The sequence below is a fragment of the Macrobrachium nipponense genome, chromosome 15 (genome assembly GCF_015104395.2).
Source record: "Macrobrachium nipponense isolate FS-2020 chromosome 15, ASM1510439v2, whole genome shotgun sequence".
Lineage (NCBI taxonomy): Eukaryota > Metazoa > Arthropoda > Malacostraca > Decapoda > Palaemonidae > Macrobrachium > Macrobrachium nipponense.
The window spans coordinates 73,558,548-73,584,869 of record NC_087208.1 but is presented as its reverse complement, the minus strand read 5'-3'; the positions used below and the strand labels follow the sequence as shown (position 1 = coordinate 73,584,869).

Here is a 26,322-nt window from a genome sequence, read left to right as displayed (position 1 = left end):
TACAACATATGTTGTTTACCTGTCTATTCCATTTTAGCTGTCTCTTACTCTCCACCAAAGGGTGCCAATCAGCTAAGTATATATCTGACAGGTAAGTTCATTGTATGAAAATGATATTGTTATAATACAATAAAGTTTCATACATACTTACCTGGCAGATATATACGATTAATGGCCCCACCCAGCCTCCCGCAGGAGACAGGTGGAAGAGAGAAAATATGATAGAAAACGGGAATGGTTCCTAGTCCTGCCGCTCAGGGCAGGCAGGTAGATCACCTGACCTACCGGTAGCGAGTGGCGCGAAATTTGAATTTCTGTCGGGGACGACGGAGTCTTAGCTAAGTATATATCTGCCAGGTAAGTATGTATGAAACTTTATTGTATTATAACAATATCATTTTTCTGCTTTCTTAGATACTTTCAAGAGGATCAGCACCTTAAGGTATTGAGATTGAAGCTGCTTCATCTTGATATCAGTCTCTCTCCGGAGTTTTAGACGGAGGTCTAAATTTTATCTGCAGATTCTTTTGAGCCTCTGTAATGAGTTCTATTAAATTATTTACTAAGAAACATTCCTGTATTTAATATCGACAATTAAAAGACTACAGTTTTTGCAAGTACTCTTCTTAACCCTTGATGGACGGACATGCTCACATGAGTAGCAATGACAGGTTTGGGTGGATGACGGAGTGACTAATGGTGAGTAACAACACTACGCACTGTTGATTTGGGGGAATCAGGTGGGAAAGAGGTATCATTACTTTTATAACCTATAAATTCAATAATGGCAACTTTTAGACTGGCTAAAGTCAACTGGGCAGCTCATGAGATAGTTATACATAGTTGGAATCTTGATCTCAAGGGAGGATGTAGTGCCTCTCTGTCTCACACAATGTTTTTTTTATAAATTTGCTCATAAGTAAACCAAGGGGTTGCTGTTGGTTTTAGTCCATATCCTTTATGATAGTATGTCAGTTGTAAATGTAATTTTGTAAAGAAATATTAGAAAAAACATATAAATGCCAAAGAATTACTGCATCTTCGTTCTCTGTAAATTTACGTAAATATACTATGTAATCGTTTTCAACTTTTCATGGAAAATATGGAAAAATTTTTAGAATTTTTTTCTTGCTCCTTGTGCATTTGCATATCTTCCTCTTTCCATTGATGTGTTTTTTTCTTAAATTGGCCGACTTCAAAGTTTGCCTGGCCTGGAGTCCTGCATATTAACTTTTAATACCGGCTCCCAAGGGTTAAAACTTGTAAAGGGAGTGATATTTTATTTATCTTTTTGTCTTAGAGTTGAGAATGATGTTAAGGCCAAGTTTATCAGAGAATGTAAGAATTCCAATTTAACCTCCTTGGTGGGAAAGAGGAGGAAGCATTTCTCTCTCCTGTTGGGGCAATGAAAATTTACTCAGGTTAAGACCAGAAGAGGTAGTTATCATTTTGTTTTGTGATTTGAGAAACCTAGAACATCTGTGTCAAAGGAAGAGGCAAAGTTAACCCTTTGTTTTATGGTTTTAGAAAACATAGATGTCTTTGTCAAAAGTTAAGCCTGGAAGAGGCAAATTTAACCTTTTGTTTTGTGATTTCAGAAAACCTAGCAGTCTTTGTCAATGGATAAGCCTGCAGGCAGCAAAGTTAAACCTAGAATATCTTTGTTGAATGTTAAGCTGGTAAGAGGCAAAGTTAACCTTTTGTTTTGTGTTTTTAGAAACCAAGAACGTCTTTTTCAAATAACACAAGGTCCTCTATGACATTTGATTAGGCTAGTGCATGAGAACTAGCCCCATGCCTTTGACCTTTGTTGAAGGTAAATATTAAAAAAGTGAGTAGCACTTGTAACTTCATTTAGTTTTATGACAATTTGTGACTTGAGGATAGGGTTGATGCAAAGCAGTAGAAGTGCAATTTGGTTTTGCCTGCTCATTACCTTCAGTGTGCAGAATTGTGTTTTGAAAACAGTAAAGCCCTTAGTCTGCTACTAGTAAGGGGTAATCTTTTCCTAAACCGAAGCAAGATCAGTCTGTTAGGCTCGTTGTTTTGTACATGAACTTTCCTGTCAGATATATACTTAGCTTTACGTCTCTGACGTCATGACAGAATTCAAAACTCGCGGCACACGCGACAGGTAGGTCAGGTGATCTACCTTACCCGCCGCTGGGTGGCGGCTGTAAGAACCAATCTCCCTTTCCAGCCAGAATTTTTCTGTCGCCGGTGACGACTACACCTGTGGTTGTTACCTCCTGACAGCTTTATTCGATTCTCGTTGCCTTGGATTTATTTGGACTGACTTTCGGTGAAGTACCTGATCTTGTTGGCTTGGCATACGCGCTTGTGGATTGTTTTTTGACTATTGGTTTGGATTTTTCTTTGATTTCAAGATGTCTGATGTAGAGGTTAAGAAATCTTCTATGTTTAGGGTGTGCTCTATAGATGAATGCAAGGTGAGGCTACCGAAAGCTACGGTAGATCCTCACACAGTATGCTTGAAATGTAGGGGTAAAGAATGTTCTTTTATTAACCCGTTTAATGAGTGTGAGAAGTTGGATGAGGGTGAATGGAAGTTGGAGAAAGACAGGGTGAGAAAAACTTCGTCTAGAAGTTCTAGTAAGTCTCGTATTAGCGAGGTAGAAGTAGACAATCCTGTTGTAGCACTAGATCCTTCTCCCGTTTCAGCTCCTGCTCCCTGCATCGAACCTAAAGATACGACTTCGGAAGTGGCAACCATGAGAGCCATGATCCTTAGCATGGAGAAGAAAATTCGTTCGTTGCAAGGTAAGAGTAATAGTGAAGGTGAATTGTGCAGTGACCCCAGTGCAGTGGAGGGTGCGTCTGATCGGCTCCTTAATGCTTCCAGGCCTAGACCTCTTCCAGACTCCCAGTCCTAGTGGAGGAGGAAAGTCGACAGCCGCAGGAATGGTTACGGGAGAACTCCCACCGATCAGGCGTTTCCCTCGGTAGATCCGATGTTCGTTCCCAGGGCTGCCTTTGTTCGCTCTAAGAAGGAGGTGTTACGACAATGCTTCTCTTCTTCTTCTTCACCTTCGCCTAGAAGAGGATGGAGCGCCTCGGATTCATCTCGACCGCTGAAGAGAGCCTGGAAGGCTCCGTGCGCCTTTCCTTCCAGCCCGGAATGTTTTCCAGAAGAGCCTGAGGTGGATATCAAGAAACCCAGGAGGGATCAGGAGTTCTCGCCTCAGAGTAGGCTTCGATCCTCATCCCCTGTGGAGGATTTTGCAAGATCTCCAGCTCGAATTCTTGCGGGGCTGCAAGCTCAGATTTCGGCTCTGGCGGGCTCCTTGGCTGGAGGTACGCGTCGTAAGAAGGACGTCTCTCTCCCTGTCAAGAAGTCTAGGCTACCTTCGCCTGCGTTGCCTTCTCAGTCGGAGGTGGCTCTCTCGCCTGTAACAGCGGATGGAAGGAGGCGCTCTTCCCTCGGCAGACGCTTGTCGTCTTCCAGGCGACAATCGCCCAAGAAGCTTTCTCCTGGCGACTTCATTTCTCCAGTAGAAAGGGATCTAGCGCCTAGTAGGCGCTCGTCTAAAGATAAGCGCACAGCTTCGTCTTCTCGCTCCTTTCCGAAGATCCTCCAATCTCCGGATAAGAGAGCCTCCTCATACATGGACTCTTCAAGAGACAGGATCTCTCCTTATGTTAGGCGCCTAGAGCCTGGTAGGCGTTACTCCCCAAGTAGCCGCTCTCCCGCTTCCAAGCGCTGTGCGGAAGATAGGCGCTTTTCTCCTGATAGGCGCGGTTCACCTGTTAGCCGCTCTGTTCAGGTCAGGTGTAAAGAGCCTGAAAGAAATGTCTTGGCTGAGAGACTACCTTTTGCAGAGACCCACGCGTCTCGATCTAAGTTTGTGGATCATGGTAGACGCTTGTCTCCGAGTAGGCGATCTTCTCCAGGGATTCGCTCTCCTGTAGGTAGGCGCCAAGAGCCTAGTAGGCGTTCTCCTCATTTTAGGCACAGTTCGCCAGGCAGCCGCTCTCCTTTTGACAGGCGCATGGATTCTGTTAGGCGCCGTGAGCATAGTAGGCTCTCCTCGCCTAGCAGGCGCTCCCCTTTGGACTCCCGTGAATCTAGGAGTAGACTTCAGGATCACAGAGGACGCACTCATCGGAGTAGGAAGGACGAATTCGATAGGAGCTCTCCCGAAGCTTTGGCTTCCCCTGATAGGCGCCAGACGGATGCCAGACACTCACTAGATAGATGCACTTCTTTAGAGAAGTCCAGCTGCTCTCGTAAAGAAGCCGAAGGTTCGTCGGTGGATGAAGTGGAACCTTCAGAAGAGGACTTAGTTAAGGATTCTTCGGTCTCGTCCTACAAGATCCTGACAGACCTCCTTCTTCAAGAGTTTGGAGACGCTCTTACTCCCGTCACTCCTCCTTCTCCTCTCTCTTTATTCTCGACTTCTAAGAAGACGAAGGTTTCCTCCTGTGTGAGGATGAAGCCAACCATCTCGATGAAGAAGGCTTTGAGAGGTTTTGGTGATTGGCTTCTTTCTGAGGAGGAGAAAGGGAAGACTGTGTTTTCTTTCCCCCCTTCCAAGCTTACGGGCAGACTAGGCTTTTGGTATGAGTCTGGAGAACCACTAGGCCTGGGTCTACCGTCATCTGCAGACGTGGACTTCTCTTCACTGGTGGATGCCGCACGACGCTCGGCTCTCTTGTCAGCTAAGACTACCTGGGCTATGAACGAGCTCGACCACCTGTTGAAGGGAATGTTCAGAGTCTTGGAAGTCTTCAACTTCCTTGACTGGTCTTTGGGGGTCTTGGCTAAAAAGACTCAGAACCCGGATTCCATTTCGCCCGAGGATCTCAACAGTGTACTGACATGCATGGATAAGGCAGTTAGAGATGGATCGAGCGAAGTAGCCTCCCTGTTTGGAGCAGGGGTTCTTAAGAAAAGATCAGTATTCTGCTCTTTTCTTACAAAGTCCGTCTCGCATGCTCAAAGAGCCTCGCTTCTCTATTCGCAACTCTCGCCGCTTCTCTTCCCAAAGAAGATAATCCAGGACATCTCAGGAGCTATCTCTGCGAAGGCGACTCAAGACATGCTCGCTCAGTCTGCCCGGAAACCTAGGACCTCCCTCCAGACGAAAACTAAGAAGGAGACTCCAGCTAGACAGGAGCCCTTTCGACGGGGCCCTCCTTCTAGAGCCTCTACCTCAAGAGGTAATAGACCCTTCAAGAGAGGAAGATCCTTCTCGCGCTCGTCCAGAGCTAAGAAGTAGGAAAGTAGTCCTCCAGACATCAGTAGGTGCCAGGATTCTAAGATTCGCAGAAGCCTGGGCAAAGAGAGGAGCGACAACTGGTCCCTCTCGATTATCCGGAAAGGATATCTGTTTCCCTTTACAGAAAGACCACCTTTGACGACGACTCCGAGGGAGTTGGTGGCCAGGTACAGGGATCCCATCATGAGCCACGCTCTAACGCAGGCAGTAGAACAAATGTTAGAGAAAGAGGCTATAGAGCTAGTGAGCGACCCATGCTCAGCGGGCTTTTACAACCGCCTGTTTCTAGTTCCAAAAGCCTCAGGAGGATGGAGACTGGTTCTGGATGTAAGGCGCCCTGAATTTTTTCTTTGTAGAAAAGAGGAAGTTCGCCATGGAGACGACATCCTCAGTGTTGGCGGCTCTTCGTCCAGGGGTATTGGATGGCGTCCCTAGATCTTCAGGACGCTTACTTCCATGTGCCGATCCATCCTTCTTCAAGGAAATACCTCAGGTTCATGGGATGGGAGGAAGGTTTATTCCATTCAGGGCCTTGTGTTTCGGCCTTTCAACAGCCCCTCAGGTCTTCACAGGACTAATGAAAATGTAGCAAGATGGCTACAATTTGGAGGGAGTCAGGGTGTCCCTTTACTTGGACGAGTGGCTAATCAAGAGCCAAGTCACAGAAAAGATGTTTGGAGGACCTATAAAAGACCCTTTTCATGCGAGTTCTCTGGGACTTTTGGTGAACTTTCAAAGTCTCAGTTAATCCCCAGTCAAGATCGTATCTATCTGGGGATTCGGATGGTTTCTCTGGATTTTCGGGCTTTTTCCTTCTCCAGAAAGGATAGCCCGAGGGTCAGAGAAAGTCAAAGCCTTCCTAGAGAAAGACGTATGCACAGCGAATGGGAGTGGATTGAGTTTGTTGGGGACACTCCTCGTTGGGAGCAATTCCTTTCTCTAGGAAGGTTGCACCTCAGACCTCTCCAGTTCTTTCTACATCAAAACTGGAGGTGTCGTTCGCAAAACCTAGAGTTCTCCTTCAAGATTTCAAGAGAAATCAAGAAGGACCTCTCTTGGTGGGCGAACCCTCTCAGGTTTTGCAGAAGGGATGTCCCTTCACATTCCGAACCCCAACCAAGTGTTGTATTCCGACGCATCGGAAACAGGTTGGGGAGCAACGCTCGGCTCAAAGAGAAGTGTCAGGCACCTGGAAGAAAGAACAGGTAATCTGGCACATCAACAAGAAAGAGCTGATGGCTGTTTGGCTAGCTTTGAAAGCATTCGAGCCCTACGTCCTAGCTTCGGCAGTTCAGATCAACTCGGACAACACCACGGCCCTGGCATACCATCATGGGAAGCAAGGGGGGACTCACTCCTTCTCCCTGTACGAGACAGCAAAAGAACTTCTGCTGTGGGCAGAAGAAAAGGAAGATTTGTCTCCTTACCAGGTTCGTACAGGGAGAAAAGAACGTCAGAGCAGACCTCCTAAGCAGGAAAGATCAAGTCCTGCCTGCAGAGTGGACTCTTCACGAGGATGTTTGCCAGGACCTGTGGAGTCTTTGGGGCAGGCCTCACTAGACCTCTTCGCCACAGCCAAGAATGCGAGGATAGGCAACTACTGCTCTCCGATATCGGACCCAAGGGCAGTGTCAATAGATGCTTTTCTCCTAGATTGGAAGGGCCTAGACATGTATGCTTTTCTCCCTTCAAGATACTGGGAGAAAACTCTCAAGAAGTTTGCAGAATCGGGCAGGTTAGCAAGGATGACGCTGGTAGCCCCGTTCTGGCCCGCACAAGCATGTTCACAGAGGTACTGGAATGGTTAGTAGATTTTCCGAGAAACATTACCACAGAGGATCGATCTGCTCAGACAACCCCACTTCGACAGGTATCACAGAAACCTAAAAAACCCGCTCTCGGTCTGACTGGCTTCAGACTGTCAAAAGTTTGGTCAGAACGAGAGGGTTTTCTGCAAGAGTTGCAACAGCTATCGCAGCAGCAAGAAGGCCTTCTACCCTTAGAGTCTACCAATCAAAGTGGGACGTCTTTCGACGGTGGTGTAGGAACCATCACTTTTCCTCTTCCAGTACCTCTGTAACCCAAATAGCAGACTTCTTACTTTTCCTTAGGGAGAAAAGTGGACTGGCGGTATCAACCATTAAAGGTTATCGTAGCATGCTGGCTGCAGTGTTTAGGCACAGAGACTTAAAACATTTCAGAAGACAAGGACCTTCATGATCTAATAAGATCTTTTGAAACATCCAAAAAGGTTTCGCCAGAGAATTCCGAGTGGAATCTGGATGTAGTGCTACGCTTCCTTAGGTCCCCTAAGTTCGAACCGCCTCAGTCTGCCTCTTTTTAGAGACCTCACGAGGAAGACACTTTTTTCTCATGGCATTGGCTTCCGCAAAGAGGATTAGTGAACTCCATGCAATAGAAGGGAAAGTGGGGATTCAGAGGAGATGCAGCTATGTGTGCATTCCTGCCTTCGTTCTTGGCTAAGAATGAGAACCCCTCAAATCCTTGGCCTAGGAGTTTTGAAGTCCGAGGTTTGTCTGCCTTAGTAGGCGAGGAAGCAGAGGTCACTTTGCCCAGTACGAAGTTTAAAGTTTTATCTTCAGAGAAAGAAGAAACTTAAGGGCAATGATGTCAACCTTTGTTGCTCTGTAAGAGATCCAAGGAGGGCTCTTTCGAAGAATGGGCTTTCTTTCTTCATCAGAAGCCTGGTGAAAGAAGCACATGCCATATGTGATGAAAGTCAATTCAAGCTTCTGAAGGTCAAAGCTCATGAGGTAAGAGCTATTGCCACTTCATTAACTTTCAATAAAAAACATATCCCTGAGTAATATTATGAAGGCAACATTCTGGCATTGAACTCAGTCTTCGCAAACCACTATCTGAGAGACGTCAAAATTACGTATGAAAAGTGCTTTCGCGTTAGGCCCGTACGTATCGGCGGATTCGGTGCTGGGGCAGGGAGCCGAGACATATCCTTTGTAGTATATTTTTTTCCCCCTTTTTAGGTTGTAAGTTTTTTGGTTGTTTGAAAGAGCATGCGGGTAGGCATGTCTTTCATGTCGTATGTCTAACAATGATTAGATTGGTTAGGTGATCGGTTTATGTTTGAGCTACTTGCAATGATAGTGGTTAGGTTCTGTCATATAAGAGGGCGAATCCCCTTTGACAAGATCCTGCTCGGATTCTATCAAGTAAGCGGATACCAAATCCCTTTGATAGACCCAAAGAGTCTGTCAGCTGTAGGTCACGCCCTCGCTGAAGCTCTTCTGGCAACGCAGACTCATAGACAGTAACTACGAAGTCTTCTGCCTAAACAGGTAAGAACCAAGGTTGTATTTTACATCCTACAACAAGTGTTGTTTTCCCTTTTTTCCATATTTATATTGCTGTCTCTTTCCCTCCACCAAGGGTGTCAATCAGCTAAGTATATATCTGACAGGAAAGTTCATGTACAAAAATGTTATTGTTAGTATACAATAAGGTTTTGTACATACTTACCTGGCAGATATATACAATTGATGGCCCTCCCAGCCTCCCCTCAGGAGACAGGTGGAAGAGAAAAATTCTGGCTGGAAAGGGAGATTGGTTCTTACAGCCGCCACCCAGCGGCGGGTAAGGTAGATCACCTGACCTACCTGTCGCGTGTGCCGCGAGTTTTGAATTCTGTCGTGACGTCAGAGACGTAAAGCTAAGTATATATCTGCCAGGTAAGTATGTACAAAACCTTATTGTATACTAACAATAACATTTTAAATCCCATGTTTTAATATTTTGGGCAGTGCGAAGGTTCATATTTTTTATAGGTGCATACCTTTATATCATAAAAGGTATTTATTTTATGGAGGAGTGATAATGGTACTTGTTACATTTGACAACATCTTCAAGGGATTCGTGAGAGAGAGAGAGAGAGAGAGAGAGAGAGAGAGAGAGAGAGAGAGAGAGAGAGAGAAGAGAGAGAGGGGGAGAGAGATGAGAGAGAGAGAGAGAGAGCATTGTTGGGTTGAGGTTTAAATATAGAGAGAGAGAGAGAGAGAGAGAGAGAGAGAGAGAGAGAGAGAGAGAGAGCATTGTTGGGTTGAGGTTTAAATATTAGAGAGAAAGAGAAAGATTGTAATTGGTGGATGGATAATAAGGAGTGGTTTCATTGCGGGCGCAAGTGTCTGGGTTGTCTGTTGGAGCAGTCGCCGAAGCAGTCTACGGCAAGTCTGTTACGGAGAGTCGTAAGGAGTCAATAAGTCAGAAAAGACGGTCAGTCAGAGTAGCCCGTTGTTATTGGGTGTTTTCTTGATTGATATTGATGTTGTATGGTTGTTGTGCCTGTGTCTGTCTGGTGGTTATTGAGCTGAAGAGGTTTATTGTACTTGGTTTTGCATTTTGATGGTTTTATGAGTTGTCTGTTGGAGACAGTGTTGGTTGTTGTGGTTTGTTGTGGTAAGAATGTTTTGGGTTTCATACAAGAAACCTTTAGCTTGATTGGCTGAGCGGATTTTTTTCTAGCACTACCTACCGTCCTCTTCTCAATGTGGGAACCTACTGTTACAGTAGACCCCATCCAACCTCCCCACAAATTGCTGTCAAGGAGAATTCTGACAAGAGCTAAAACTGAAACACCTAGTGGAGAACAGGTGAACTAAACAGTCATCCGGGCAGCCGTTCAATCTTTTGTTTGAATACCAACTTGCCTGTTTGGCATGGAGATATAAGCTAACTTTAGCAGTAGGTAAATATCCAATTAATAAATTTTATTGTGAAAATTTATGTTCATTACTTTTTCTTCTTGTTCAGTTCTTTTTGTATAAAGCTAAATGTTTGAGTATATAAACCAGTGCATTATATTAACTGAAAATGCATGTTTTCCACAGTGATTATGACGAATGCCTTGGTTGGACATCTTCCAACTTTAAGATCAGAGAGAAGTTTGCTCACCATAGTAAAAGGTAAGAACACTTAATTCTTTTAATGCAAAAAAGACATGGGTACTATATCATCCACTTCACAAATCAGTTCATAGCTCAATAGTGTAGCTGTAGACTTGTCAGAAGCTCATCAGTAGTGCTATTAGTAAGATAAGTGCTATTAGTAAGATCAAAGAGAGAGACAGAGAAAGATAAGGAATTACAGTTTTGCTGTAAGGAAGATGAAGTAACATTTAGTTGCCATTATGTGTTAATTCAATAATTAGTCATTGTACTTTGTCTAACTGGAGAGTGGGGTCAAGCATTTAAAGGCATCTACAGCTATTGTAGTTTTTGATGCTTTCCACTGCCTTATAGTTCAACTCTTCTGGGTATAAGAGGAGCCCAGCAGGCACTTATACTGTTCTCCCTTGAGTGGCACAAAGGATATGCCCAAGCCATTTCCATCTCTTCGTCTTTATCTCACTTACTGACTATACCTTGTACCAGTTGTTGCTGGGGAGGTATTTGTAGTTAGAGTTTTTGGTAACCATTTGTTCCGACACGTAATACAAACCATCGGTCCTTTACATAGGGATTTACTTACAACGCCAGCTGGACCGGTCGTATAAGCTTTCTAACAAGGCAGTTCGGTAGTAACTGCTTGTCCGATGGTCGGGAGTCCCGCCCGACTGGAGGTAAACATTCCACTTTGCTTTCGGCCGCTGTCGGATGGAGACGTGTGTTCACCTCTCTGCCTGCCATCGTTGTGAGACTTTCTTTGCCTTCGATTATGAAGTTGTCCTTTTTCAAACTTTTCCTTGGTAGTACTTGTAGTGTGCATCTGGTTAAGTACTTATTGATTTTTTTATTTTTATTTACTTTGTGGTTTGCATCGGAAACAAGCTGTAGGTCCCAGTGCTAGGTGACCAATTGGTTCCTAGCCACGTAAAAAAAAAAATGACTAATCCTTCGGCCCAGCCCTAGGAGAGCTGTTAATCAGCTCAGTGATCTGGTAAAACTAAGATGTACATAACATATCTACACGAGGGATGCTTTGCCACTGCCCTTGGTGTATATGCAGCACATAACTTCGATGACCCCCTCAGCCACTGTGCAGGCCCTGTTGACGTTCGTGCTGCGGGAGAAGATGGTTCCTCCGCCTGGGTTTGCTGTCCTCGCCCCAGCCCCTGACTTCAAGTGCCTGAAGAGCTCCCCACTTGACCGCCCACCAGTTCCAGTACCAGTTCCTGCTGTCTCTGCTCCTGCCCGTGGTGCAGATGGGCTGTGTTGCCTACTGCAACTGCCCCAGCTCCGCCTCTTCCCCTTCGACTCCCAAGGCCCCACAGCCGAGGAAGAAGAAGGTGGCCTCCCCCCCCCAGAAGGTGGGTCTTCCGCTGGTCCTCCTGTTCCTTCGGGAATGAGTCCCGTCTCTTTCCCCAGGGAAGAAGATGTGGGCCATAGGGGTACCAGCTTCCACTGGTACCTCTTCTCCTGGTTCCAGAGGTTTCACCTCTGCGCCAGGAACCGTCTCGGCTGCTCGCTCGCGAGCGTCACCGAGTGTATGGTGCAGCCAGGGTCCAGACCGCTGAGCCTGCTCGCTGTCAGGACCCAGGCACAGAGCGGAAGACTGGTGGAAGTCGCTCAGGTGACTCTTGCTAGGCCAGCAATCACTCTCGTGGCGATCCCCTGGTTCCCAGGGTTGACGTTACGGTCCCACCAGACCGATCACGTGCCGAGGCCAGGAAGAGGACCCCCTGGTCACCAGGCCCAGCCTTGGGTGGATCAGGTACTGTGACGTGTTGAGAGGACACAGCGCACTACCGGTCACCCGACCGTCATCCCACCGGGACCGGACGGCTTGCACGACTGGTAGCAGTTCGCCTGATGCACGGGACTGTCGCTACCGTTCTCAGTCCAGCGGTTCTCCTCACGGAGACTGTGGGACTAGACCTGCAGCTCGGTCGCCTGCGGTCCTCCCAGCCCACCGGCTCTGCTGGTAGGCAGGGTGGGAGTGTCAGGTCTTCCTCACCTGTCCCCTCAACCTCCTCGGGCTACACAGGGAGGAGTGAGGCGACCAGGGGTGACTGTGAGGAGCGCGCTCCACACGGTCCTGCCACGAGAGCCTACGAGCCTGGTTCGGTACTGGGACCGAGCAGGTCGTTCGCGCAAGTGGCTGGAGGAGATCATGAGGGGGTCTGACGGGGTTCCTCCTTCTGAAGGAGGAGGATCTCGAGAGGGGATCAGCCTGGATGGATCTGACAGTCCATTGCCGCAGGATGCTGTCACTCCCGAGATTCAGAGGTCCTTCACAGAGGTCATTGCGCTGATTCGTCAGCACAACAACCTCGGGGAAGAATCGGTGGTTGCTCCCTCCGAACCTCCATCAAGGTTGGAGTCGTTCTGGGGTCCCAAGAAGGAACCCAGGACGACGGTGGGTTTGCCCCTATCCTCCTTGGCTAACGGTGTGCTGGGCCAAGTTGACTCTCTCGTCTCCGGACAGGAGGGCTCACTTAGTTCCGGCAGGTTGGACAAGCTGCTTCCCCCTCCTCTGCCTCGTCAGCGGTAATTCTACGTGCCATCAGTAGACCCGTTGCCGACCAAGTAGGTTAAGCCAGAGATAGCTAGGCTAACTTCCGGGGGTGCCTCTCCATCACCTGCTGGCGGAGAACCTCTGGTTCTTACAGCAAGAGGCATCAGCCCTGGAAGCGACTGCCATTGCAGCCTTCCAGGCAGTCTCCTGGCTGGACCTGTGGTCTCTCACGGTGTCCAGAGTCACAGCCTCCTCGGGACCCATCGCTCCCGAAGAAGACTTGGCGTTCGGGAGACTATGTCAGTCTGGAGGTAGAGCCATCTTTTATCTCGCCCCACAGATGGCCAACCTGTGGGCCAACTTGGTCCTGAGATGTCGAGACGCAGTCCTCACTCGGGTGGTCGGGGCGGCCGGTCAGGAAGTGACGTTGGGTCTATGAAACAGACCGTTGGTTCCGCCTCTTTCTTCCCCAGAGAGATGGTGGATGCTGCAGTGGAACAGCGGCGCACTGATGACAGTGACCGCCTAGTACACCAGGCAGTCTCGAAGGCTTCTGGGCAGCCTCGAGCAACTGCGGCCAAGCCTCGGAGCTCGGCTAGCGCTTCTCTTTCCCCAAAACATCAGCTTCATTGAGGTCGAGAGGAAAGACCCAGCCTTTGACTTCTGCCCTCCTCCCAGGCCTCCTACTCCCATGGGGGTCCTGCCAAGCAGAAGCTGAAGAAGGGGAAACACTAGGGACGGCGTTCCCCCTCACCTGCTGCCGGAAGTTGGGGGGATGCCTGGCGAGCCATTGGGCAACTTGGCAGCACTATGGAGCCGAGACCTGGATAGTGGATGTCCTTCGGGAGGGATATCTACTACCCTTCGAGTGGCGGCCACCCCTCACTTCGCACCCGGTCCACCTTCAGACATACGTTCCCGGTTCTGTTAGGGATGTAGCACTTCAGGAAGAAGTCAAGACCATGCTGAGCAAGCGAGCTATGGAGATCGTGCGAGATCAGTCGCCGGGCTTCTACAGCCGACTCTTCCTAGTGGAGAAGTCATCGGGGGGCTGGGGACCGGTGATAGGTCTCTCTCCCTTGAACCGGTTCGTTCGCCAGACTCGGTTCACGATGGAAACAGCACGCTCAGTGCTCGATTCCATCAGGATGAACGACTTCATACTTTCGGTGGACCTGAAGGATGCGTATTTCCAAATACCCATCCATCAGTCCTCCAGGAAGTACCTCCGCTTTATCCTCGACGGGACAGTGTACCAGTTCAGGGCACTTTGTTTCAGTCCCCCTACCGCTCCACAGGTGTTCATGCGAGTGCTCACTCTGGTGTCGGCTTGGGCCCATTCGGTCGGGATACGTCTTCTGAGGTATCTTGACGATTGGCTGGTCCTGGCAAGCTCCCGCTCACAGTTGCTGCAGGACAGGGATCGACTCCTCGACTTCTGCCACAATCTGGGGATCGTGGTGAACTTCGAGAAGTCAGATCTCGAGCCCAAGCAGAGGATGAAGTACCTGGGCTTGCCGATCGACACGGTAGCAGCGCGAGTCTTCCCTGTAGACTCGCGGATCAGCAGGTACAGGGAGGCAGCCAGTCGGTTCCTGTCTCAACGGGAACAGTCAGCTCAGCAGTGGCAAGTCATGATTGGTCACCTGTCGTCACTGGAGAAGTTAGTCCTTCACGGGCGTCTTCACCTGCGGTCTCTCCAGTGGAGACTAAAGGAGTGCTGGTCACTGGCACAGGATCCACAGTCCTTCCTGGTTCCTCTCACACAGAGGAAGTAAGCAAGGACCTGGCCTGGTAGCTAGACAACAGGAACCTCGTAATAGGAGTGCCCCTGCGTACTCCCCCTCCGGAGATGTTACTGATCTCAGACCCATCGAATGAGGGTTGGGGCGCACACCTGGAAGAGTTGCTGGTTGCAGGCTTGTGGAACCATCACGACAAGCACCTTCACATCAACATCCTGGAACTCAAGGCTGCGTTCCTCACACTCCAACAGTTCTGGGAACGAGTGATGGGACACTCAGTGGTGCTGATGAGTGACAACACCACGGTAGTGCCATACGTCAACAAACAGAGGGGCCTAGTGTCCCTCCCGTTGCACCAGTTGACGATGCAGTGCACGAGTGGGCCAAAGCTCACTTGGTAGAGCTGTCAGCTAGATACATTCCAGGCAAGAGAAACGTAGTGGCAGACAAGCTCACCCGCCGGAATCAGGTGATTGGGACTGAATGTCTCTCCACCCAGACGTGGCGGAAATGCTCTTCGACCTGTGGGGGTGTCCAGTTGTGGATCTGTTTGCCTCCCGGCACAACAGGAAACTTGAGGTTTTCTTCTCAGTTGTACCAGACCTATGGGCAGCTGCAGAGGACGTGTTGCCGCACCCGTGGGACAACCTCGTAGTGTATGCCTTTCCCCCGTTCTGCCTGATTCCCAAGTTGATCAGCAGAGTGCTGGTCACCAGCAATCTTTGGATGATTTCGGTGGCACCCAGATGGCTTCAGGCCGTTTGGTATCCGGACCTGCTGGCTCTTCTCTCCAAGGCACCGCGAGAGATTCCCTCTTGGCACAACCTACTGTGCCAACCACACGTGGAGCTGTACCACCGAGCAGGTCAGTCCCTGTGTCTTCACGGCTGGCGGTTATCCACCATTTCTTGCAAGCGAGAGGCTTTTCTCATTGAGCAGCAACAGAGATGGCTGGGTACTTCAGACAGTCTCTGCAGCAGTGTACCAGGGGAAGTGGTCCGTCTTCTGTGGTTGGTGTCGTGGACGGGGTCTCTCTCCACTCAGAGCCACTCTTCAGCAGGTAGAGGATTTCCTCGTCTTTCTTCGCCGAGAAAAGCTCCTCTCCGTCTCCGTAGTTATGGAGTACAGAGCCGCCTTGGCCCTCGTCCTTAAACTGCGAGGAGCCTACCTTTCCACTTCCATGGAAACTTCACTCCTAATGAAGAGCTTCGAGAGGTCTTGCCCACCCAGGGAACTCAGACCCTTCGAACCGCTCCGAGAGTCGTCAGACAGGGATCTGACCCTCAAGACCGTCTTTCTGCTGGCTCTGGCATCAGCGAAGAGAGTAGGAGAACTTACGGTCTTTCCTTCGATGTTAGGCACTCGAGGGAATGGGGATCGGTTACGCTCGATTTTGTCCCAGACTTCGCAGCGAAGACTCAGAACCCTTCGGTCCCTGACGCCAGGTTCAAGTCCTTCACGATCCCCTCCCTGAAGGACTTCACCAACAACGATGCAGATGAGATGCTGCTTTGTCCTGTGAGGGTGCTACGCCGCTATCTATAGAGAACTCGTCACCTCAGGCCTGAGTGTCGACGCCTCTTCGTTAGCACTGGGGTTACCAAGAAAGAAGTGTCCAAGAACACTATTTTTTTCTGGCTTCGTGAGGTAATCCGGAAGGCGTACACTTCAGACAGGAGTGCTGACACCAGTACCCTTTGTCCGAGAGCCCACGAAGTCAGAGGCATTGGTCCAACCTTTGCATTCTGCAAGAACTTGTCCGTGGCACAGGCACTGAAGGCAGGGGTTTGGGCCAACCAGACCACCTTCACCTCTTTCTACCTTCGGGATATTGCCCACAGGTCCTTGGAAACTTTTTCCTTGGGACCCGTGGTGGCTGCTCAACAAGTTGTGTAACTTACCCAGCTCCTTTACCAGACAAGGTAGCATCTCATCCTTGTGAGATTGCATGAATGGAAGAGTGAATGAGAGTGTGACTGGCTTCTCTTCCTCCTCTTTTTCTTCCCTCTCCCTGCAGGCAGAGGGTGGCGGTTGTCACCACGCTGGACAGGATGTTGATGCAGGTAAGCTACGTAACTGAGCTCCATTCTACCCCTTCCATGAGGGATAGAAGCATTTATCCGCCACTTCCCTAACAAGGGGGGAAGTGGACGCCAGCAAGAGACAAACCCAAGACTTTATAGTGGCTCTTGCATAGGAACTAGTTCTTGCTTGCTATTCATAAGAGGCACGCTTACCTCCCTCTTATGAAATTGGTCCAGAGGTCTGACCACTGATCCTGCAGTGCACACTCCGATCAGTTGGGCAGGGGCTAGGCTCCCTCCCTTTGCTCTTATGACCAGGAAGGGAATCCAGGTTGGGCAAACACCAGTCTGTTCACAAGACTCAGATTCCACCCACCAATAAGTGAGTCTTCCTTATGTAAAGGACCGAGGGTTTGTATTACGTGTCGGAACAAATCACAGTTTTGAAGTAAATTATATTTTTGTACATTCAACTTCCCTGTCAGATATATACTTAGCTATAGACCCCGTCGTTCCTGACAGAAATTCGAATTTCGCGGCACACGCTACAGGTAGGTCAGGTGATCTACCGCCCTGCCGCTGGGTGGCAGGAATAGGAACCATTCCCGTTTTCTAATCAGATTTTCTCTGTCGCCAGTACCATCAACATCGTTGTTGGTTCCTCCTGACTTGATTTTCGTATTTCATCGCCGTTGATCTTCTGGACTGTCTTATTTGGTGACGTATTTGGATCTGTGGTTTGGCATACGCTTTTGTGGACTGTTTTTTGGATTTTGCTTCGGATTGTTCTCAAAATGTCTGACTCTAATTGCGAAGTTAGAAGATGTGTGAATGAGGGTTGTTTGGTGAGACTACCGAAAGCTTCGGTAGATCATCACAATGTATGCACTGAAGGTAAGGATTGGGGAAGTAAAGATTGGAAAGTGTTAAATTCTCATTGGAATAAGGTAGAGAAGGACAGAAAGAGAAAAGTGACAGCTAGGGACAAAAGTTTAGCTAGTTAGGAATTGGGTAAATCCTCTGTTGAATTCTGGTAGTCTCTCTCTCTCTCTCTCAGCTTTATCCCCCATTAATAGTCCTGTCTCTATGCCATCTAATCCTGGACCCAGCTCCCACACTCCTGAACCTAATCCAATTGCCATTCTTGAAAAGAAGTTCAGTATGTTGATGAACACAGTAGTTCAGATTGGGGCTCCTGTGAAAGCTTTTATGCAAGAAAACCCATGTGTAGGTCTTCATCCATGCCCCATTCCATAATTAGAGTATGCCTTTCAGCTGGTCTTTGTCCTGCTGCTTCTGTGTCTACTAGCACTTGTTGTGACCAATTGGTCCCCTCACTTTTTCAATGCATGCTAGAACCTTTTGAGGTCTTTGTTCATGTTTGAGCTTCAAGACACCACAGCGTTGGCAGATTTTTCATTTGTAACATTATCCTCCCACTGTAGTTAAACTGCAAAGTTTAGCACTTTGAGGCCATGCCTGTGTACACTCTTATCTTTATTTTTAATGTAAGTACATCCAAATCCTGAATTGTACTGCACAGACCTTATCCGCGTACAAAGTTTTGCTTTGTTTACTTATTGGGATAGTGAGCATACTATTAATGAATGGGTACATAGAAAAAAATCTGCTATATAATTGGATACAAAGAAAATTCTGCTTACTAATAAAATAGAAATAATATTAATTTTACTGTTGAACTACCCATAAGGGGCAGTGATGGCAATGTTCCTTGCAAAGCATTTCTAAGTGTTCCCTTGCCCCTATTTCAATACCAGCCCGACAAAGAGTTAAACTGCTGTAATTTATTTTGTTTATACATAAAGATACTCCCAAAACCAGGGTTATTTCCATTTGTATGTTCAGTTGTAGAATGTTCTTACTAATTGCATTATTAGTGCTTGTTTTTCCCTTTAGCTGATTCAAGATTGAGAATTGAGCCTAAATTCCCCATTCAGTATATGTAACTAGTCTACAAATTCAAGTTCTGTTTTTGCAGTTAGTAAGATACATTTTTATTGCTAAGTTTCAGCTTACAATGATTGGTTGCATGCCATCCTTTTGCTATTTTTATTCAGAACCACATATGCTGTGACATTGCAGCAGCAATTAAAATTGCTATGTAAATACAAGTGCCCAAGGTTGGTGTTGTGGGGTAAGAGCTGTTTCAAGTAAGTTCTGATTTTTAAAGTTCTGAAGTGCTCTTCTAACTTTCAATTCTCTTGTCTGGCTTGTCCTCAGTAAACAACAAGGCTATTTTCAGTTTGGGAGCCCCGTTCTCTTCCAGTAACTTTTAACGAAATGAATGTGCTTTTGGTATCATGTAGTTGAGGAGGCCTGGTTATTCTATACTTAACACATTATGTATAATGCAGTTATTTAAATATGTGAAATTATAGCAGTATTTAAACGCTGTCATTGCATTCATTGAAGAATTAAGATGTCTCAATTTACTGTAGGCAGTCCTTGTGTTACATTGGGGGTTCTGTTCCTGAAGTGCGATGTAAGCTGGAAAACGGTATAAGCTGAAACATCGTAAAAAGATTGCTAAAAATGTGAAATAAAGTAATGAAAGCATTACCTTTATACCCTTGGTTGTCTTGAAGACTTACCAGTTAATTTACCTTGCTTCTGGTGAGGTGTGTATCCATGATCATGTAGAATTTCCTTCAAAAATGTGCAGATATTCTTCTGTTGTTTATAGCTCGCCTTAAGACTGAAATGACATATCCTCCTAACATCGGCTGTAACCTGGAACAAGTTATTTTATGAATATAATTTGAAAAGCACCGTAAGCTCGGAACAGCGTAAGCCAAGACTGGTGTAACCCAGGGACTGTCTTACTTAGACTGTTTCAGATTTAATAATGGAGAAATTAGCACGCAATTTTCATAGTTTTTTTTTTTTTTTCAGTGAGGGAAAAATAGTAATTCATCATGAAATGACAGGTAAGAATGAGATGAAGAAAAATTATGGAAAATAATGGCACTGACTAGATATGCCACAACTTTTCTTACAATGCGTGATATAGAGGCTGAACCACCTGGTGAATCTGAGATACCCATGGATGTGTCATGTAACTCTTATGATTATGAAACTGCCACAGAAAAACAAGAAAACATACATGTTGAGGTATCCTCGGTAAGTGATACTTCACATTCCATTTCAGACTTAGACAAAGAGTTTGCTGTAAACCAGAAAAAGTATAAAGCTGCAAGAAAAAGAGTTACAGAAAGGAGCTTCATTTGCAATATCTGTGGTAAGAAGTTTTTGCATGCTGGTCATTATAGCAGACACTGTAAGATACACAAAGCAAATACTCTTAGGAGGAAGAAGTCAGAGTCTGTTAGCGTCCGTCCTGTTTTGAGTGGAGAAGTCTCAGTATCCCCTTCCTCATATGGTTACCCAAAGCAAGGACTGTATCAGAGTGATTTTTCACTGACTGAGCACAAGCAAACCATAAACAGAAGTTTTATTTGTGTTATATGCGGGAAAGGCTTTGGTAGGAACAGTCACCTAAAGCGTCACATAAAATTGCACAAAGGCAAAAATACGTTGTCTTTGCAGAAAGAACAACCTAAACTCCAAACTGCTCAAGCACAACCCTCAATTCTTCAAGCTATACTAAGTGGTAGCAGTACCTCAGAGACTTTAGTAGAGCACAGTGATAGTGGCTCTTCAGACAACTCAAAGGAACAAACCAGATTGTCAGTTACCAGTCCATCGGAGATTACAATGCTGAAATCTGAATCCTGTTGTTCTTTCACAGGAAAGTCCCCAGATGTGATTGGATCAGCTCTAAATCAGAAGTCAGAAGACTCTCTGAAACTGTCTTTAAAATCTCCTAAAATATGTAATGCAGCATTGTTGAAATCACCAGTGGATAGTAAAGATTTTATTGGTGATGGAGTGTATGTTAAATTGGAGCAGAATGATCACTCCATTTTAAGTAATGAAAGCTCAGAGGAAAGAAGTAATGAGCCTGAAACACATTTTACAGACTCAGTGAATGTAGATAAAATTAACCAAGAGTCATCAAAAGACTTATTTTGTCAAATTTGTGGAAAGGCATTTGGACGTAAGAGTCACCTTACAAGACACATAAAACTGCATGTCAATAAGGAAATTCATGACTGTGAGATTTGTGGAAAACGTTTTCTTCAGAGTGCCTACCTTAAAGCACATGTTAGCACTGTGCATGCCGCAGTGAAGCAAGAGTTGGAAAAAATATTTGGATGTCCTATTTGTGATAAAAGATTTGGTCGTATGAGTCACCTGAAAAGACACATGAAATTACATGTCGGTGGGGAGACTTATGATTGTAAAGTATGTGGTAAGAAGTTCTTGCAAAATAGTAATTTAAAATCTCATGAAAAATCGCATGCTGACCTTTTAACATCAATTGATGAAGGCCTTGTTAAAAGACATGTTGACGAAAGGACCAACATAGAGTATTTCGATTGTGAACAGTGTGGAAAAAGTTTTCAGCAGATAAGCAGTCTTAAAGCTCACATTAATACTGTGCACATTGGCCGTAAAATTTTTGAAAAATGTTTTGAATGTTCATATTGTGGGAAGGAATTTGGCCGTAACAGTCACCTCAAGAGGCACCTTAAGCTTCATATTGGAGGGCAAACATTCACTTGTGAACTATGTGGTAGAGGTTTCAAACAAAATGGCAATTTGAAAGCACATATCAGAATGGTACATTTAAAAGAAAGGCCCCACCAGTGCACTTACTGTGGGAAGATGTTCTTGCAACAGAGTAATCTCAACACTCACATAAGAACACACACAGGGGAGAAACCATATGGATGTACAATTTGCGGCAAAAATTTTACTCAGGGAAATCAGCTGAAATACCACATGCGAACACATTATGGGGAGACGCCATTTTCATGTTTGTTTTGTGGGAAGACTTTCACCAACAATAGAAGTTGTCAGAGACACTTGAAGATTCATGCTGAGGAGAATCCTCTTGAGTGTGGTGTTTGCTTGGAGAGCTTCAACAGTGAGGATGAGGTGAAGGCTCATTGGAGACAGCATACAAAACAATCCATTAAAAATCATAACCGTAACTCCCACGTTCTAAAAAGGCCCAGAAACCGCGATTCTTTGGTTGTTGCTGTAGCAGGATCCAATGATAGTGGTTCAGAAGGTGGAGCAGTTGACAGTGAAGATGGAAATACAAGTGATAATGTAACTTACATTAAAGATGAAGTAGATGTTATAGTCAAAGAAGAGCCTGAAACTTATGAATGTGCAAGTGATTATGGATCTACCAATGAAAGTGAAACTCTTTCATGTGTGGTTGGTGATGACACTGATCAGGACAGTGTGACTGTTATGGATGAGCACACTGATTTCCAGGATGTGATAAAATCTGTAAACGAATCAATTAAAGGTATGACTAAAAATAAAATTTTATCATTGCAGCAGCCTGAAAAAGATCAAACTGATGCCAGTCTAATTGATAATAATGACAGTTTGGAGGGGCTGTCAGTTGGTGTGGAGCCAGAGTGTCTAGATCCACTTGGTGGTGTTTGATAGTTTGAAAAAAAATTTTTGTACTAGGGGATGTATGATATACTATACTTATGTTTGGCACTGTTATCATATGACAGATAGTGAATCCACAGGTAACTGATTTGACGTTAATTTCTTATGTATGACTTCTCATAAAATTTGTAGACAAGTTAGATTTTATTAGGGTGTTGAGGCAAGAAGTGTTAATAGGGCACTTTGAGAGGACTGTATTTAAAAGACATTTTAAAAACTTGTTTTTATGCACAAACAGTTGTCATTCATTCTGTACTGGAGCATGAATCTACTACATACAAATACAGAAAATTTTTCTTAGCTATTTAACTAGACTGTCTTAATGTTTTTTTTTCTTTAAAGATATTCAAGTTTTGAGGGGTCTTCATCTGTGGATGGTGAAAGGCATATATATATATATATAATATCTATATATATATATATATATATATATATATATATATATATATATATATATAGATTCTTGTTAGATATTAATCATAGTTTTGTGAAGGGGCAAGCATAGATTAATGTTTTATTCTTCTTGTTTTCAAGATTGTCATTTTGGTATTTGAAGTAGAACCTGTAAAGTGTCCTATGGTTAAGATGTTTTCAGGTGAATTTACACAATTTCATCAAAATTTTACTGTCTGCAGTGCTCAGGTAGTAAAAAAAAAACAGGTTTGAAAAAGGAAAAACTTATTTTTGGTCACTGCTGTCAGTCCTCAAAGGAGTTACACTCTTATGGTCCCCCTAGGTCTCCACAAGATTTCTCTTATAGTTGGTCTCCGCCAGAATAGTGTTGTAGACACAGTGATAAGAAATAAAGGACTCAGGACAAGAGGGCTCTATCTTCTGTCCAGAGCAGCTTCCTCAGTTTTCCCTTCATCTTACTTGCACAGGTGTGACAACAGCAAGTTTGTCATTTAATATCCTTATTACATGCCAGGTGTGTGCAAGTGAAATGTTTACTTGTCCCATGCCTTATCATCAGAGAAAGGGAGTTCAAGAGCTCAAAGCAGCTACCAAAAAAAATTTTTTTCTATGCAAATTCTGTTTTTGATAGCATAGCCATTGTTTATCCTTGAAAGGAACTTACAAAAGAAATTGACAGGTGACAAAATGGCATAGCTCATAGTAAATCCCAACAACCCTGATAAATTTTTGGTTCAAGGTATGATCACAGGTTATCAACCATTTTCTTTATTGTGGATACCCGTTAGGATTTGGCAATAAAAAACAGGAAAATACACACAAACCTATAAAGTATATACATATGTATTATTCTGTGTGGTTTGAAGGTGGCTTACCTAATTATTGCACCTTCCCTGGCAGTATCTCAGCATCATCTCCACTCACAGCAATAGTGTTTCAGGAATTTTTTTATCCAAGGCAACGTCTTGGGTTATCAACAATTTCTTTATTCTGGATACATATTAGGGTTTGGCAATGAAGAACAGAAAACAGCACATGAATATATATGTATACAGTATGTATTATTCTTTGTGGCCCCAACGTCACTTAACTAATTATGTTGCCTGGCTGCAGGATTATTGTGCCTTCCCCAGCAGTATCTCAGTATGACCACTACTCACACAGCAATAGTGTTTCAGGAATACAAAAACAAAAAATATAAATAACTTATGAAGTAATTACATAGCTTTTGTTTTCCAGCCACAGCAGCCTGAAAATTCAAAATTGGCAGCAACTATTCAACTGCCTAGTGTAGGTGACTAGACCCATGCCTACTTTTAGGGTAAAGAGAGGAGTGATGTGGCAGAGAGTTCAATCATTTTTCGTTACTTAGTTAACTTTTACTTAGCAGAATGTCGGATACTATTTCTTTCAGTGCTCTCTTTTGTAGCGATGAATTTGAAACTAGGTAAGTCGTCAGTCAACTTTCATATTTAATATGTGAAATGTAAGGGACAGGTGATATTGAGAATACCTGTATTGAATGTCAAGACTGGGATGAGAAAATGTGGAAAGCTTTAAAATCTTATTTGCTTAAGCTAGAAAGGAGAGAAAGAGCAAAGCAGCCTCTAGAGCCAAAAGTAGGTTGAGGATGTTGAAGAGTTTGTGGATGCCCACAGGGAAGAGCTAACCACTGAGGAGCTGCAAGACCTTCAGGAGGAACAGCAACAGACAGCAGATGAGTACCCCGAGGAGGAGAAGGAAGAGCAAGGGGATACTGTGCCTACTTCAATGATTAAAGAAATGTTTGCCAAGTGGAGAGAGAAAAAATTTTGTTGAGACATATCATCCTAACAAAGATGTTGCAATTTGTGTGTCTAACATGTTTGATGACAACTGTTTGTAACATTTTAGGCAGATATTGAAGAGACATCAGAAACAAATGTCTTTGGACAGTTTTGTTATTCGACAGGGATCCAGTGATTCTCAAGCTGGTACTAATGCCAGTCATTAACTAAGTGGAGAAGTAACCTCAGACAGTGCCACTAAAAAATGTAGAGAAGTAACTTCAGATAGGTTCATGATACCAGAAGTTGTTCTGGAGGGGGATTCCCCTTCCAAACAGTAACCTCTCCATCTTCCATACTCTAACAGGAGTCTTCCATAAAGGTAAGAGTGATGTTAAAAGTTCATTATTCATTCCATTATTCATTTATATATATTTCTCATTGTTTTCTGTATGTAAAACTGTGTTTATTCCCTATAAAATGTATTTTTTGTTAATATTTCAGGAGGTCTGGAACACATTAATCCTATTTACATTATTCCTTTATGGGAATAGTGTCTGAGATAGAACAATCAACAGTAATGGAATCTATTTTCTCACCCATTGCAAAAGCAAAAGGAACCAATGACTTCTGCTAATTCAGGGCCACTAGGTAAGTGGTTCTATTGAAAGCTAGTAGGTTATTTAATGCCATATAAATCTGGGACAAAAGAGAAAGGAGGTATATCATCCTCCATTTTTTCCAGTCTTGTAGGAATGCATCTCTTGCTATTACCTGAATGTCCATAGACATACACACACATGCTTGTTCTCTAAAATTGTTTTTGTGTTATATTTTTCATTAAACTGGAGAAAGGTGCTACTATGGCATTCATTGCTATATTAAAAGACCACTTTCCCAAAATTTTATTTGCTCAACCTCTGTCAGTATTCCTGGCATTAATGAGATATTTTCCGTATGGTGAAAGTATGCACATTGAGTTATCTCTGCAAGGCTTATCAGTATCATTCTCAGGGGGCAGTATTGGTGCTCGTACTACATTATGATTTGAGGTTTCGTAATCCAACCTGGTTGTATTGCTACCAGTCAAAGCCCTAGGAGTGAGTAGGTTGTCTCATAGTACCCATTCTGTTTCAATGGGATTTAGACAACTGATTCAGCTTCTTTTTGGGCTTGGGTTTTTTCATTACCCTGTTCCGATGACCTAAGCTTTTTGGAGAGAGAACCAATGTCTGCCTCTCTATCCTCCATGTCAATTCCATATCTAGGACAGACTTGAATTCCTCTTGGGAATCATGGATACCATCTTTGATATGCTGATGCTAAGCAGCAAGGACATCTTTGATACTGTTCACCATTTCCTCCCAGAATTCTGAAAGAACAGCAAGCAGAATTTCTCTATCAGGGAAGCCTGCATGAATTGAATTAGTCAAGGCAGTCTTATCACCAGTGCCCAGCAATATATAAGTTCCCGGATAAACCACTACCCCCTAAAACGTACAGACACTGCAGATGGGGTTGGTTAGATCCTTCACTGAGTTCAGCAAGGGAAAGGCAAGATTGTCATCTGAGGTCTCTCATGTAAAGCAGAACACTGTTCCCTAGATCTTCTGGATTAAAAAAGGATATTTCAGTGGCTATATCCGCTTCATGTTGGATATTAGTGACATCTCTCCTAAGGAAAACTCTTCATTTCCATCGGAGGAGTTGAACTGGGAGTTCCTACACTCTACTGTCTAAGGAGCATTGGCCCAAACATGGATTCTGTTTAGAGAGGGATGGATACCCCCTGCTGGAATTCTGCTAGAACTATGTAGTCTCCCTCCTTACTCCTGCTGAAACCTATGTTTCATAGACACAGCTTAAAATGAGGTCTTTCCAGAGGTGATCTGTGGGTTGTATGTAATAACAGCCTAATATATAGTAATAAAAGGAACAATTGTTTATTGAAACCAGCTAATGTTAGTTACCTATACTATCACTGTATAGGAGCAAGTACAGCACAGCACTTAACCCTTAAACGCTGAGCCGGTATTTCCGAAAGTGTCTCCTGTATGCCGGCGGGGTCGGGAGTGAGCGCCGAAGCAGAAATTTTTTTTTTTCAAAAAATCACAGCACACTTATTTTTCAAGATTAAGAGTTCATT

At 44.9% G+C, this 26,322-nt stretch overlaps 1 protein-coding gene across 5 annotated transcripts in view; it reads left to right on the top strand.

Annotated features, from left to right (window-relative positions):
• Nucleotides 1-26,322, top strand: part of LOC135195055 (zinc finger protein 420-like) — a 115,110-nt gene that overhangs the window by 69,155 nt on the left and 19,633 nt on the right. For 2 of the 5 annotated variants that reach the window (XR_010310056.1, XR_010310055.1), the window contains exon 3: nt 10,103-10,177. Coding sequence is in view for 2 of the 5 variants with exons in the window: in XM_064221400.1 (XP_064077470.1) it covers nt 19,420-21,984 (2,565 nt within the window). In the remaining 3 variants the exon portion in view is untranslated. Of the gene's footprint in view, nt 1-1,598; nt 1,680-10,102; nt 10,178-19,350; nt 22,391-26,322 lie in introns of those variants that run through there. The other 3 variants (XM_064221400.1, XR_010310057.1, XM_064221399.1) reach the window with 3 other exon arrangements.